Source organism: Protomyctophum bolini, assembly GCF_963924005.1.
Source record: "Protomyctophum bolini genome assembly, chromosome: 2".
Classification (NCBI taxonomy): domain Eukaryota; kingdom Metazoa; phylum Chordata; class Actinopteri; order Myctophiformes; family Myctophidae; genus Protomyctophum; species Protomyctophum bolini.
In genome coordinates, this window is record NC_137863.1 from 28,407,769 (window position 1) to 28,424,203 (window position 16,435).

Sequence of the window (16,435 nt, forward strand, 5' to 3'; positions counted from 1 at the left end):
TTTTTGTCGACTGTATAGAGACAAGCATCTCTAAACTAACAATAAATCTACATTAAATTGTTGCTCCAACTCTCCAACTTTAGGGAAATGCTGAGGCACAATATATTATAACAGAATATGGGATGGGAATCACTAGCACAATGGAAGAGTTCTGCAATGCAGTGTATTCACATTCTATACCTTTGTGAATATTCATGGCGATTATATGCATTGCTACAGATATAGCAGATATATCTAAGTTAAGACCTGAAAAAAGTTGTCAACAACTTTATTTTCTTCCTGTATATGGAGTATCATATACTGTTATTTTATTATTTTTCACAGAATAGCAGGTGTTATTTTCAAAAGTAATATCATTTTTACGAAATATCTAAAAGATATCTGGGTTTATGAAGACTCATCTCACACCCTATATCCTTAATTGCATGCAACTATTTCAATAGTCACTAAAAGGCAAAATATATAAATTGTCTATGACAATCGATTTTAGTATGTGATAATTGTTGTTTTGTTTTCATTGTTTGTTTGGTTTTTTTTTCATTGTGAAAGGGTTAGGATCACCGACAAACAAAGCATAAAATGCGTGGATTAATAATGTGTCTGTTTGAATCATTTCGTTTTCAAATATCTAAACTTCGAGAGTTGGTGTGTAGAGTCAAACACTGAGGAAAATGTGCATACAGTAATGTAGGCTATAGTCTATAGTCTAAATTCAGTTTCACTATAGTTTTCACAAGTTGTCAAACATCTTTTCACTCACACTGATAGTGGAATCCCTTGCTGGGACCCTACTGCCTCCGCCACGTTCATGCCGACAGCGATCCAGAAGAGAGGGATACTAGAGCAGCACATGATGTGACAAAAGAGCACCATCCAATTCCACTGCATCTTCGGGATTTTGTATACCTTTCCAACACGTTCTGGATTCCGGGTCTTGTTTCAATCCCGCGAACGGTCACCGCGCAATTGAAAGCTCAGTGCATTTCCACATCCCCCTCATCAGCTCAGAATGATACTCCCACTTACTTCCAAGGGGGGCATATGTCAGTCCCGAAGCGACTCCCGTGCCGAAAGAAAAGGATGGCCTTTCAAGCAACGGTCCTCATGGTTCTCAATCTCAGTATCTGGCCCTTAATTCTCCACCAGATGAGAGTGCAGAGAGAGAGAGAGAGAGAGAGAGAGAGAGAGAGAGAGAGAGAGAGAGAGAGAGAGAGTGCAGAGAGAGAGAGAGAGAGAGAGAGGGGGGGGGGGTAGACCCTAATCAGTTTGCAATATGCCCCCAGTATAGTTTCTTATACCTTGTGTTTCTGAGCGGCATACCCCAGGCGTTTAGGAGATAACTGTCTGTTTGATCACGGTCGCCTCCAAGTGATCAAAGTGCAGTCAACTTGAATTGAATCAGAGTTTTGGGCTACTTGTGAGACAGCTCCAAACCCCGCTGAGGATGCGCTCAAATGAGGATGCGCTCAGTCGAAGACAGGCAGTTTTTCTCTTCTTCTTCTAAATGCATGGGCAGCGATCTACTATAGCCATACTAGCCTACTTTCAGGTTAGCCCGGCTTTCAGAAACACTGGTTAAATTTGTGAAATTAGCCTATACAAAATTCGTACGGCTACATATATGCTGCTGTAAAACCATTTGTGAAAATGGGTGCTCAGCTCACTCAGATTGTAGTAACTGAAACGATGTAATAGTTTCCGTTGAAATTTCAAATAAAAAGTTTGTATAATGCTGCTTTCAAGAGGAGTCCTCCGATATCTGTGCCGGGTGAGTAATGAGACTGCAGAGATTCTCTATAGACTGCATGCCGCACCAGCAGCAGTATCCTCAGAAAGAGCAGCTACTGTAGATGGCCGCATCGAGCGCTATTTGTCAGCCACTTGTCACTTTGGCGTGCCAATATAAGTGGACAATCAGTAAAAACCCGAGACATATAAAGACTTGGCGTTTCTGTGGGCAATATTCATGGCGATTTATTAGTAAAAACCGAAGATATTGCCCTATCTGAAGTACGCTGATTAGCCTGCGATAATGATGTCAAGGCAGGGAAGGGGTTGATGCATCTCCCGCCACACATGCAGTGTTTCGACACGAGCCTTTATTAACTTAGTAATTGCGTCGTACATCAAATGCAAGAGGAGCCTGTACTGTCTGGGAGGTGTCGATAAGACACGCTCGAGACAATGCAGGCGTCGCTTGGATTTGATGACGAGCAATATCAGCCTCCTATATCTGACTGGGCCCCAATCACATCTGGCGGTTGCTTTAATGCTTTAATTAACTATCGACTCCAAATAAACAGTCTTGCAGCACAAAGGAAAGTCCCACCTATTTTTGCAAGAGACTTCCAGGGGCTGCAATCGCATTTACATTAAATAGAATAGATTGGCCAAGTGCCTTCAATGACATTAGTGCCTTTTTTGCGGCAAAGATGTCTACTTGAATCACTTCCTTCCTAAATTCTCCGCTTTCTCATTATTTCATGAACCCCATTATAATTGCAGGCTTAATGAGCCCGCAATAGCACGATCCAGATAAAATGAATGTAATTGATACATTTTGAACGGACTGAACATATAGGTCTGACAAAATGGTTAACTGATTTAAACTAAACTAAACAGCGCCTTTCGGGAACCACTTGCGCTGTCCATGGTGGCTCCATGATGCTGCAAGTGTATGGATGATTTTCGGCGCTATCCTTGGTGCTGATTCTGGTTCCTATAGTATAGGGCCTGCGTCTTGAAAGCGATACAAATAGGCATAGGCCTACTGTAGACTATACAATATCTATGTGAAATCAGAGACTTAAAGCTGCATTCCGGAACTATTTTAATGCATGAAACGTTTATCCAATCTGTTTATGGGCAAAAGGGCCCTGCACCAAAGTCATCGGACTACAAGGCAGCCCTCCCCATATCCACAATGAGGAGCAGTGCACCAAAGCATTAGCCCCAGGAAAGTGTTTCTTGTCTCCCAAACATCATTAAAATAAGATCTAGTTGCAAATGGGGTGAAGTGTCCCTTAAGTATACTCTTGGTTGCCATGCTTCCGTCATACAATACTATACTATACCACTACTACTACTACTACTATAATAAAATAATGGTCTTACATGTGGGAGACGCAGTTTCGAATCCTGCAGGTGAGACAGATTGCTATTGAAAACAGAGAATGGCAAGAATAAACTTCATACTGTATAGCTAGGCTATATCTGTGCTCAGTGTTGCTCACACATTTCAAGGAATGTGGCTATTTAGCCTATATCAATTTAGGCCTATACTGCTATACAAAAGCATGTGTTAATCAGATCCATATAATTCCCCTGTCCTCTGCTTGGATCCATACACTACATAACACTAATCCTTTCCTTGTCTTATTAACCTGGCCTAAATCTCTTAGAAGGTGGTTATGTTGCACTCTCTCATTAAAACCCCTGGTATATGCTTTAACTAATTTCAAAGCAACATACCCATGGCATCTCTGTCATGTACAATTTAAGTAGTTTGTCCTGGCTTTGACAACATGGGAAATCAATACACAAAATGTGTGTGGGTTAATCAAGACAAGTTAAGGAAACACTAATGCCCAACACTAAGGGCTACAGAATCCAAAATGTAGAACAAATTAAGCTTAGCTTAGCAACGTTTAAATTATCAAATCAAATTGTTCGGTTTTCTGTGGATTCAGACAGAGCTATATCCATTATAAGTAACTAATCAAATCATGATCTATGTTATATTCCACTCCTAACTGCTACCATGCCACAGGAGGCTCAGTATATAGGGAGACAATTTATGGAGTGTCCCTCACCCCCCCCCCCCCCCCCCCCCCCCACACACACACACACACACACACACACACACACAACTCATTCCAGTCCTTCTTTTCTGAACACCTTTGCACAATCATGTGAGAGGTGCTGGATCAAGGATCAGCATTCAGAGGAATTACTCTTTGTTAAATCCAGATCAGAGGGACTTATTCTTATCTTGGACATGTAATCTGACACATGGCCCAATATCAATCTCATAGAGTGGAGTTGTGGGCTGTTGGACAGTTCTCAGCAAAGTGCGCCAGTGTGTGATCCATGAATCTCTCTTCCGCCGCACCGAACACAGTCTCCTACTTGGGCCCAGAGTGGGACCCACCGGCGCCACCGCTGTCCAGGGCAGGTTTCATCTCTCTCTCCATCATCATGGCAATGTTCACGGGCCCTGCCATCGTTCTCAACGCTACAGTGATTATTGTGTCCCTCGTGCACAAGCAGCTGAGGCAGCCACTCAACTATGCTCTAGTGAACATGGCTGTGGCTGACCTAGGCTCAGCAATGACAGGAGGTGTACTCTCTGTAATCAACAATGCCCAGGGGTACTTCTCCCTGGGCAGAGCAGGCTGTGTGATGGAAGGCTTCACAGTATCACTGTGTGGTGAGTAATGTTTCATTTATACTCTACAATACTGTACAAGCTCTCTGTCTCCCATGCATGCATGGGAGACAAGAGTGCAACACCTCAGAATAGAAGAAACAGGGAATATATTGTGAATGGACAATAGGGAATTTCTTGTGTGTGGTTAATAATCTGGTTAATAACTTACAGATTCAATACAATACTAAGGTAAAATAACAGGACAATTCTTCAGTTTGAACTAAAGCATTGTTGTATGTCTAGACTAGTCATGTTCTCTTCGCCTTTCATGTATTTATTCTTCTATTCTTCTATACTGTTGTAACTCAACCACTTAATTAGACCCATAAAGCGATGAGCCCTGTCGCGAGAGAGAGAGAGAGAGAGAGAGAGAGAGAGAGAGAGAGAATCTGTTGATGGATGAATGGGGTGGGGAGTCTGACTACAACATAATCAAAATACTGTATGCAAATACTACACCTCGCTCCTAGCCTGATTGTCAGACTCTGAACCTCCAGCTCTTGAAGCAGTGCGCTCAGTGGAGTGGGCAGGTTCTATGGGCTGGAAACCATGGCTACCTAATGTGGTGGTAGACACACCTGGAGGACACCTTCACACTATGCTCCTATGTGGTGATGGTGGACACTGGACACACCACCTGAAGGACAGCTTCGCTGCAACCAAATTGAATGTTTGTTCTTTGCATTCCAGTAATTTCAGGGAGAATATAATGCCCTGTTGACGTTTCATGATGCCAAATAGTCATAATAATAATAATAATTTACAAGATTGAAAATAATTAGGTTTACTCTGTCTTGTATGCAGGAATCACATCTCTGTGCACTGTTGCTCTGATAGCAGTGGAGAGGATGTTTGTTGTATGCAGGCCTCTCGGACCGATGTCCTTCCAACCGAAGCATGCAGCGGGAGGCGTGGCTTTGTCTTGGCTGTGGTCCCTCATATGGAATGTGCCACCTCTGTGTGGCTGGGGTCGGTATGAACTGGAAGGGGTGGGGACCTCCTGTGCACCAGACTGGCACAGTCGAGACCCTATAAACATCTCGTATGTCCTGTCATATTTCACCCTGTGCTTTGCCATACCATTTGTCATCATCTTGACATCCTACACAAAACTAAGCTGGACCTTACACCAGGTGCGGTATAGCCTCTTCCATCTAGCTCTGTTCAGTATCAGTGGTGGAAAAGTAAAATATTAATATCAAAATTTAGCCTACTTAAAGTAGGCACTAAAAGTAGAAAGTAGGCTACTTATGCACAATGTCCATTGCACAAGTTTTCAAAAGTATGAAAATGATTTTTTTTAATAAATCTTTAAAAATAGCAGATCTACAAGCATCATGACGTATTGTGAGCTTGTAGATCGGCTATTTTCAAATGGCCAAAATATATATAGGGCTGAAGTGTATGTTTTATAATAATAAGAATCTAGAAAGTAACAATAGTAACTAAACTTTTAAAATAATTGTAGTGGAGTAAAAGTACAATATTTGCTTACTGAAAATGGAAAATACTTCAGTAATGTAAAACATACCCTAAAATTGTACTTAAGTGCATAGTACTTGAGTAAATGTACTTTACAGTTTACGCCATTGGTATTTCCATCTACAAATGTCCACCTTTTCATGCCTCATCCACAATATACTGTATGCCCCTTTCATTACATTGTGTTCAGGTGTCTAAGATGAGCTGTGTGGAAGGTGGTGCAGCAGCCAAAGCAGAAATGGAAGTGGCTCGCATGGTGGTCCTTATGGTAACGGCATTTCTGGTTAGCTGGTTGCCCTATGCCAGTCTTGCCCTGTTTGTGATCTTCAACCCTGATGTGAAGATTCATCCACTGGTTGGTACCGTGCCTGCATACCTGGCAAAGAGCAGCACTCTTTACAACCCTATTATCTACATCCTCCTCAACAAACAGGTACTGTAAAACGACTGCACAGTGTAGGGCTGTAGGCTGTACCGCTGCGCTGTAGTATAGGCCTATAGCTTATTCTATCTCCTCGGTGTGCTAGTGACCTGTTTCCTATGGCACATAACGTAAGTCTTTGCGTTTTGTCATGTGTGCATAACTTCCTCTTGCTGTGTTGCCAGATTTAGCAAGAGAAACAAGTGGCCAGGTCTATGAAAAAAGCACAAATGAAAATTGCAGATCTGCAAGCTCACAGTGACGCATTGTGAGTTTAAAATTATATTGAGAATAATTTGAAATATATATATATATATATATATATATATATATATAATTTTTTTGAACATATGTTTATTCATTTTCTTTACAGTACAAATAAGTATATTCAAAACAATTTACATATATTTTTTACCCCCACATAATTTGAAATATTTTGAATATTCTTTGTCACAAAATATTTTCAGATGGATGTCCTTGGACAATTATAGCCTATTCATCTGGGGTTTCTTGACGTGAAGAAATGTGGGAACCACTGGTTTAAACAACATTAGAAAGCAAGCCCAAATAAGAAACTGTACTGTTGTTGTACCCAAAAAAACACAACCAGCAACTACCAATAATTTATTTACAAGCGACTTTACAGAAAAATAAGCCAAATACCGCTTATAATAAACAGACATGGCAACACTGGTGAAGGAAGTGAAGCACACACAAGAGCCCAGTACATTACCACCGAAACAGGTGAATAACTGCAACAGAAGAGAGCATGCTAACTAAGGACTAGCTGTGGAATGTGCTGGTAAGTTCAGCACACCAGCACCATCTAGTGAAACATGAAGATAATACCTAATTTTATAATTCCTTCTTGATAACTGTGTAGCCTAATTGTCTCCACCAGGCCAAAGGCATGGGGGGGGATTAGGGGATAGAATGTTTTGCACCCCGTCCGTCCGTCTGTGGACAGCTAATGGCCCGGTTTTTCAAAGGACACCTGTTACAGTAAGAGGTATCGTGTTGCACATGCTCAGTTGCCCTCTAGGCCGCACATGAAGCCTGTGTGCGCCTAATTGGCTGTCAAACACAACAACATAGAAATACACAACTTAGACTAGAGCACAGCCATCCTCATTGCGCACGTAAGGCCTCCTGCATGAATACACAAACCTGTTTCCCTAAAGCCTCTTTAGCCTACACACGCCTACACATGTGGCAGTATTAAAACCATTCTCAGAGAAATGTGTGGTGCGAGTGGTGACTTTCTTCATCTCATTTAAACTTTGAAATTATGGCCTACTTCAGCATCAAAGAAATTAAATTAAGAGTGAAGAGAGCCTACTGTCAGCTGTCCAGCAGTCCAAATATTATGAAATGATAGACCTGAGGCCTGAGTATTGCGTGGCACATCTATGCACGGAATGTCTATGTTCACAGGCTTCATGTGCGGCCTAGAGGGCAACTGAGCATGTGCAACACCATACTGTGTCTCCTTTGGGAAAATGGGCCAATCTCTGGTACCGCTTAACCTGACGCTGCCAGATGAGGGCGGTATTGCGGAAACATATTCCCCAACAAGCTGTGAAACAAATTTGTGTAGCAAGCTTTTTGGATCTGGCAGCGTCAGGTTAGGTACCGCTAGCTTGATCAGCCAACTTCTACACAGACACTCCTTTGATGCCAGAGCTGAACTGGCCCAATTTTTTCACATGGGCCTGTTATAGCGCTACCAAGAAGCAGATGTTTTGACACCTACAGATTTTGTCCAAACATCACCAAATTGGTACACAGTCTCTCTATAGCCACTAAATTAAATGGTCTTGGACCGTACTTTTGTATGTCTTATAACCGCTCCTATCCAGCAACAAAACATAACAATATTCTTTTAAACACAATGAAACATGAAATATGAATGTCCTTGTTGTCAGTCAATCATGATGTCCGTATTATATATAAACAAACACAATGATATGTACACAAACAATTAAACGATCGACAGAAGTACAACACTGTTAACAAACAAAGAAAACAACAACATGTAACATACCGTGTGCGCCTTCTGCAGATTATTTTAGGAGCTACGTTATCTTCTCTTAGTCTTATATTCTTTATCTTCTCTTATATTCTTTATTTAAGGACACTCTTTTTAGACGTGGGAAGAGCTCGTTCTGAGTTCAGCTCACACAGGTGCAATCAATGCTGCCTCACTCTAATCACAGGGCTCTTCTCCTGCATGCCCTTCTAGGTCATAATGAACAGCAATAAAGGACCAGGCACCACACACGGCATGCAAATACAATATGTACCCAAATAAACATACATATAATGTTCACATACACATTTTCAGAAAGGTAAGCAATAAAATAGAATATTACAAAATACCCATTGCTGGGACAGCTACATGTTAGGTTTAGGATAATAAAGTTGTAGAAACACTGCAGCATTAAACTTTAGGCAGACTGTGATTACGGATCTTTTCAACATAACATTGACTTCAAAAAGTTTGTAAGATTGGTCCGTTTTGAACAAAATGCCTCAAATCATGAACGCGGCGTGCGATTTATTATGTGACATTTCACGCGCACATTCCCAATAGGCCAGCCAGGGAAGAAATCCCACGTGATCTTTTCCACATTGGCCTGTGGAAGCAAATGCCTCAAATCATGAATCCAGCGTCCAATTGCCGTGAAAGGCGGAACACAAAATGCCACACTTTTCACAATAACCTGTGCTCTGAAGGACACTTTCTAGTCGTAGCCTGTAACATCAAGTTGAATGCATATTTGTGTCGTTCGATCAGTTCCGTAGATATGCTCTGCCGTTTCTGCTGTGTGCCAGACAGCCCTGGGGAGAAGAAGATGTAGAGATTCAAACAACTGTGGAGTCTGCAAGCAAAGTGTGTCCCACTCTGTCTCCTGAAATATAGGTTACAGAGACCTATAGTTACAACATACCTATCTTGTCCACTGTTGAACTGCATTATTGATAAGATGTTACCTGAAGCACTGACATATGTCAATTAATGTTTATACCTCTGTGAGACAATTATGCAGATTTCATTAGTGATTTTTGTTATTGTTATATATAATGTTCAATTGTGAATTTGTGATTGATGAAGCTGCTGTAAAATATGTTTTGGAATGAAGTATGTTTTCGAATGCAAACTACAACTACATACAAGAAAGAGCGGATTGCATTTCAGTTTAAGTTTATTCAATAATAATCATTAGAAAATAAAATATTAGTATTGATTTAAATAAAGTCAAGGCTAAAATCAAATGGAAAAATACAAAAAATGTATTATATACAAAACCTAAAGGGTTATAGTAAAGCATTTGCTACTAAAGAGAAATGATGTTTACTGAATAAAAACATTACAGAGCAAATATCAAGACTATCAAGTAGAGAACATTACCATGGGTCTTTCCAGAGTTTTGTACACATTGTTTTTCTTTCTTTCTTTTTTTTTTTTACATTATATCTTCTTATTTTAATACATCTTTAAGAACATGAATAGTTGTAATAGTAGAATTGTAATCATAACAATATGATGAAAATGAATAAAAACAATCAAATCAAAAGATGTTTCTCTGTAAACCGGTATTTTACCATTTTATTTTTTCTTACCCACAGACAGAGGAACAGTGCACCTTGAAAAAGTTGTTTTCCCTCTTTCAATACTCTTTCAGTCCCAGCATTGTAAGGTGAGGTGTAAATGACAAATATAGAGTTCACTAAACCATACACAGTCACAAAAGGTACAAAATTGTCTCACCTTAATACACAAATGTTTAGAAAAGGAGAAACAAAAGCACTATACAGTTACTTGTGCAAAGACAAACAGCTATGTGCTAATATTTAAATACCATTGGTATAGAGTGAACCAAATAATATTTTCTTATTTTTTCAGGAATTCCCTGACATGAGGTAAAAGTAAGTTGTTTTTTTTATCTTTAGTGTAACACAACTTCTGAAAAATGTTTACAAAATAATGCATATCTTCAGTTCATCAGTACTATAAGGCCTGATATATACTTAGTTGCGCACCAGTGTTACACAGAAAACAGCAGAGCTACAAGCTCACAATGTGTAGCACCGCAATGCATTGTGAGCTTGTAGATCAGCTATTTACGATGCGCGACACAATGCACAACCAAGTACAAATCAGGCATAATTGCTACTAATAGTACAATGTGCCTGTTATGTGCATTGGTCCTTTTATGACAGCCATCAACAAAAGGACAAGAACACATCAAACAACAATTCAAAGAGCCCTTTCAATGTGCACAAAGTGGAAAACCTACATTTTCATTACAGTATTCGGTTGAATTAGAGTACATTATGCACTCGACTACAAATCAAACACTCATGAACTACCGATCACATAGGTGTCTTAAGCCTAATTTATACTTGGTTACACAATCGTGTCATTCAACAGATATTCTGTTATTTTATCTCAAAACGTTCATCGAGCGACATGGTTGTCTAACAAAGTATGAATATGTCCTTACCTTAAACATCCTCTGTGCTAATTAAAACTCTCCAGAGTAACATCAATGCCTATAAAAGGCTATTTCAACATTTTCTTTTCTCCCGTTGTCATTATTGTCATACATAAATAATTTCTTGATCAGAAAACAAAAGGATGAAATATTTCTTTATGACTAGCATGTGTTCAGGACTGGTTCACTCTGCCTATATCCTCAATTCAAAAGTACAGTACGAGGAAAAGTACAAAGCAAACGAAAGACTGGTTTCAAGGGGCAGCATCACCCTATGCAGTTCAATTCTCTTATTAAAACTCTCTGACAGACAAGTAGACACATTGATATGTTGTCCCCGATGCTTAACGAGGTATACTTTATGCAGGAACCAGACAGGCTGGGAGAGAGAAAGGGGGTGGGGGTTTAGTATTGCTTAGCCTCTCTCCAGCTGGGACACGTAACTGCTATCTAGCCACCTCCCGACCTAGACCACAAAAGCATCTGTCACCTGCAGACAGAGTTGGATGTGTATAAGCCTTTAACACAGGCTATGTTCCGAGCCCTCACACACAACATGAAGGCTATGGTGTGATTAGGAAGATTTAGTTCAAAGGGATGGATAAAATCACACCATGATCAACATAACAGCACGTCCTGGAAAATCCCAACACCAGATTAGTCATATATCCCTGTTATTAACATAACATTATCATTTCTTCTCTTCTTTCTTTCAGCAGCAAAAGGCATTTCAGTAGGGACTGATGAAACCATAGGTTTGAGTTTGATATAAACAAAAATAAAACAAAAAAGCAGCATTGTTTATGCACTATGCATTTCAGATTATTGTGCATGCCCTGCACAAAATATGCAAACACATCGGTATAAAAGTTTAGCACAGGAGGTTTACCTTCCAAAATGCTCCTTTAAAGGGGGGCGTAACCTTATGCAACTGGTGTTGGTTTGGTGAAATAACACATACAGTACTCCTCCTTTGCTGATAAAGACATTTGCATATCTTGTGCAGTATTGTTGTTACACAAGCATAACCTCTTAAAATGCTATTTTCACAGGCAAATTAAAGGGTGCATATTAGCAAAACAGAAAAGGCAAACAAATGTCATACCAAATAAAATAAAACAATTCTGGCATAATAAGGATTCACAAGGGTCCATATTGCTGATCTTTTAAATGGTACACAATTACAAAATATAGAATTCTCTTTACAAAGATTTCTTTTTTATATGTTACAATTCATTTACAGCATGTCAACTATGAAATATTTATCAGTCTATTCTAAAATTAAAACAACCTGCCAGCTAGTGCATTTATCACAAATGCTTTTGTCGCATCAAAAGTGTGTATCTCAAGTTGAATGATGCTATAAGTAGGACAGATATTTCCTGCATAAAATGGTACAACCCTACTGGTGCTCTTCTCACGTTTGAGTCATCTAAAGCAATCCGGTAATGGCCTGGGATCAAGTTCTAATCACTAAGGAGGGGATGTATGCCTTTCTATGCTTGCATTGAAAACTTGCATGATATGCCGATCCTTTATAAAGTGACTGAGGTAATGACATCTTACATCTGATTGTCATCACCCGAATAGGCCCGCCCTCCAGAATCTCACACTTTTGCCAATGTGTCCATCTCCTTGACTGACAACAATGTCTTGATCTTTGATTGGCTGCAGGCAGAGCCAGTGTGTCTCCTCCGAGTCATGGCCTTTGACGGGAAGGTATGGACAGCTCATTGTGTGCAGCAGTGGTGGTAGCTGGCTCTGGGCACTAACCTCGTTTCCCTGGCAGGTGGAGCGAAAATCACTGGACGGACCTAATGTGTCTCTCTTCTAGGTGCCTTTTCTCTTCAATGTAAAAGGCACTTCTTTTGGTCAGAGCCAATAGATGCATTTATTTAGTTATCTTTTTTATTTCACTCATGGTAGTCTTAAAAAGGTTCTAATTTAAGTAATCCACCACCCGCTGCTATAAAGTTGTGATGCATATCATCTCATCTGCCAGATCCTCCTCATAGGGAGCTCTGGGCTCCGCCTCAGGCTCCTCGTCGCTGTAGCTGACCACTGTGTCCTGCAGGTCAAAGTCTCGTGCATGCACAACGGGGAACACGTTGAGTCCGTTAGCGGTCGGTGCGACCCCTCCGTTGAGCAGGTGGCTGGCTGCGCTCTCCATCTCATCAATGGTCATCTCACAGGCGTCCGCTATCTCATGCTTGGTGGCGGCGACAAACTTGGGGTCCTTGGCGAATCTTCCAAGCCCTTCTGATATTAACACCTGTTAAAAAAACAATACAAATATGACCAAATGTGTTTGTGATGCTCTTCAGCATTGGGATTATTTTAAATTTAAATGTATTTTTAGTACACCTTGCCGTAACACCATGTGTCAATAAAAATGGAATGTTGTGGCACATCAAGGATGCACTAAAGAACGGTTGAGACAGCATGTGAAGTCTTAAATATACACCCACCGACCAACTGAGATAATTAATTTAGTCTAAAAGTCAACTTGTGCTTAGGAAAGGTTCTGTGTGCTAGCAGTGTTTAAGTAAAGTGAAGGTTTAGGGATGTCTGTTCAGGCAAGGTAGTATTTGACATGTTTTTTCACTATAGACCGTCTCTTGTATAGATAATTCTAAATGGAGCAGCACAGGAACCTTTGGGAGAGACCGCAGGGTGCTTTAGTACCAGGGTCAGGTGGGACAGATCATCATATTGACTCATTTGACGCTCACTTGCTACACATGCTGGGAGGACACAAATAAGAATTTTGTGTTTTGTTTTGTTTGTTTTGTTTTTCAGAATCAGTTTGCGCATATGAGGAATTTGTCTTGAAGAGACTCAACATTTTATTTCACTTTGTGAAACCATGTCTGAAATGATCGTTTCACTGTCATTTTATGTTATGTTTTCTAATGTACATTTAACCTTTAATTTAGAAAACATACGTGTTAAAAATATGCTTGATTACGGCTCATAATCAAGAAACATCGGCCCGTTATCTTTGAGCTGATCTGGGCACCTATACTGTAGCTTCAAGACTCACCGCCTCCACCAGGCTGGTGGCGCTGCCTCTCTTCTGGTGGTACTGGTTCCGGTATTCAGGGGGAACCTGCAGGTGGACTGGTGAGTAGGTCCTCTGGGAGTACTCGGGGTCGTCCGTGTACCAGGAGCTCTTGCGCACCGACACCTGGCTGCTCGCATTGCTTTCCCTGTGGGGGCGGTCCACGCGGATCAGCGGGGTGTAGTATGGCGACTGCTCTTTACTGGCTGGAGTGGCAGGGGGCGTGGCCCAGGAGCGGGTGGAGCGGGTGGGCGAGAGACGGTGGGCCCTGCTGGAGTCCAGGCCTGCTACAGCCATGACCTGACGGTGCAGAGGAATACAACCTTCACTCATAGCTGGCTCACAAGCTATTGACCATTAACATGCAAGTATGATAGTAAGGTGACTTCAACCCACGTGACTGAGAGGAGTGGAGTGATAACACAAATACAAGTGCAAAAGTCCAAACTTGGTGTGTGTAAAACATTTAATTTAATTTAGTGTTACTGTCACGGGGCAGCCCGTGCCCTATAGACTACAACTACCCATAGATCCGAAGTCCCGTTAGTCCGAACATGCACTGCTCCCGTGCTTGCGGTTAGGTTTAGGTTAGGGTTAGAGATAGGGATAGTAATTTCGGAACAATGAACCTTCTGACTAATGACACGGCACCGGAACAAACAGGCATATACTACTACACAGCTGCTTCCATTTAACAGCAAGCCGATGGGGAGGACTGTGTGACTGGACATTAGTGTTGCATGTTCTTATATTATTATTTGTACAAAAATTAATTATAAAAGGACACAAAGATGGTGCATGGGTTTTAACAGCATTTCTGTTGATTGGGAATTGTGTTTAATGATTGTGTGGCACCTGGCTCTCCTGCAGTACTGGTGATCCCCTGGGCCTTGATTGAGTGGGGGAAGGTACCAAGTGCTATAGAGTCTGTCTTATGTTTCAAGAGCTCTTGTGCTATATGTTCTCTTATGTCAAGGATTTGGTGCCTGAAATGTATTTGGAATAGGTTTAGTAAAACCATATATAATTGTGTAAATCAACTCATGGGCCATGGTTTGCCTTATTTGAGTTAAGTGGTTACCAATTAGTTCTGTGTCTTGGTATGGTCTCACCCAGTATAAAAGGGAGGCTGCAGGATGCCGAGATTCGGTAGTGGCTTGGGCAACAAGCAGGTAACACCCAGGGAGAGCTGCTAGGGGTCCCTTTTTGGAAGGGTTTATAGCCTAATACAGTTTCTTAAGTTCTGGGTTTTTGTTTCCTAATTTGCTGTCAAGCTAAGTTTCATCTGTCTTTTTGTGAGTTTAGTCTTCAGTGTTTTTTGGTCTGTTAAGCCTTCCACTGTAAATACGGCTGCATCAGGGAAGAATAAAACACTCTAAATGGTATTGCTGGATTCTGTCACTTTTTGGAGCCTTGGCCACTCGGCCAACTTTACAGTTACCAAAGTGTTACCAAGTTACAATCCAGAACTTATTTATATGAATGTATGGTAGAGTACTATGTTAGTACAGTACACTAGACTAGGATTAACTCCTTTTGCAGTTTTCTGATCCGGTCAGATATTTGCGTCAACAGGCAAACCATGGCAGAAACTAAAATTGTGCTCATCCAATATCATTCCTCACGAATAGATTAACCCATTTAGACCCGATGCAGAGTTTTCTGAAAAAAACCCTAAAATATTTATTTAAAAAATGAATATGTCATGGTCAGCATCATTTGTTACTGGTATGATACTGACCACGAATACTTACATGATACTGACCATAATACTGACATTATAGCGACATCTAAAATGACGCAGATGCAGTGCCAGATTTAAAGGTAAAAAGTTATAGTTAAAAAGCATATGTTAAACAGAAAATGGATTAAATTAGTAATTTAATTAATTTGTTTTAATTTTATTACAACTTATAGCACGACTGTTGAAACTAGACTACTCCATTCACTATCCATGGGGGGGAACAAAAACAAAGCGGTGACAAACGGAAACCATTTTGAGGGTGCAGTGAGTGTGTTCACCTGGTGCTGCATTAGGTGCAGTGGCAGCGCAGTGCGCTGGTGAGGCAGCTCATCCTGGCTGCTCTGCCTGCGCAGACACTCAAAGTAGGACGGCCTCCTGTGCCCTGTACATGTGAGGAGTGGACCAGTGTGAGGAGCGGACCAGTGTGAGGAGTGGACCAGTGAGTGAGCAACATGCAGGGAAACCAGTGGTGTAAACTCACAGTAAAGTAACTAAGTACAGTATTCCCAATGTACAGTAGCTTTAATTCTACTCCACTACATCTCAGAGGCAAATGCTATATTTTTACTTCACTACGATTATTTGACAACTTTAGTTACTAGTTACAGTACTTTGTAGATTTTTATTATTATTACAAATAACACGCACGCACTCGCGCGCGCACGCACGCACGCACGCACGCACGCACGCACGCACGCACACACACACACACACACACACACACACACACACACACACACACACACACACACACACACACACACACACACACACACACACACACACACACACACACACA

The 16,435-nt window shown here is 41.0% G+C and overlaps 3 protein-coding genes across 3 annotated transcripts in view; 1 reads left to right on the forward strand and 2 right to left on the reverse strand.

The window, feature by feature from the left end:
• cacna2d3 (calcium channel, voltage dependent, alpha2/delta subunit 3) overlaps positions 1-888 on the reverse strand; it is a gene marked incomplete at its 5' end in the record, with an annotated part of 39,977 nt that extends 39,089 nt beyond the window's left edge. Inside the window, one exon of the mRNA XM_080775336.1 lies at positions 761-888. Coding sequence (XP_080631462.1) covers positions 761-888 — 128 coding nt within the window. The remainder of the gene's footprint in view (positions 1-760) is intronic.
• Positions 889-4,089: 3,201 nt separating this feature from the next.
• Positions 4,090-12,716, forward strand: LOC308333714 (parapinopsin-like; the record flags this gene model as incomplete). The annotated part of the gene is made up of 7 exons (XM_080790169.1): positions 4,090-4,429; positions 5,234-5,562; positions 6,102-6,344; positions 9,130-9,225; positions 11,286-11,399; positions 12,422-12,550; positions 12,666-12,716. The coding sequence occupies 7 exons, from the start codon at positions 4,090-4,092 to the stop codon at positions 12,714-12,716; spliced, it is 1,302 nt and encodes a 433-aa protein (XP_080646295.1).
• The window catches only part of cacna1da (calcium channel, voltage-dependent, L type, alpha 1D subunit, a), a gene marked incomplete at its 5' end in the record, with an annotated part of 72,642 nt that continues 68,827 nt past the window's right edge, over positions 12,621-16,435 (reverse strand). The window contains 3 exons of the mRNA XM_080778071.1: positions 12,621-13,103; positions 13,875-14,192; positions 15,915-16,018. Of these exons, the coding sequence (XP_080634197.1) occupies positions 12,798-13,103; positions 13,875-14,192; positions 15,915-16,018 (728 nt within the window). The 3' untranslated portion in view covers positions 12,621-12,797. The remainder of the gene's footprint in view (positions 13,104-13,874; positions 14,193-15,914; positions 16,019-16,435) is intronic.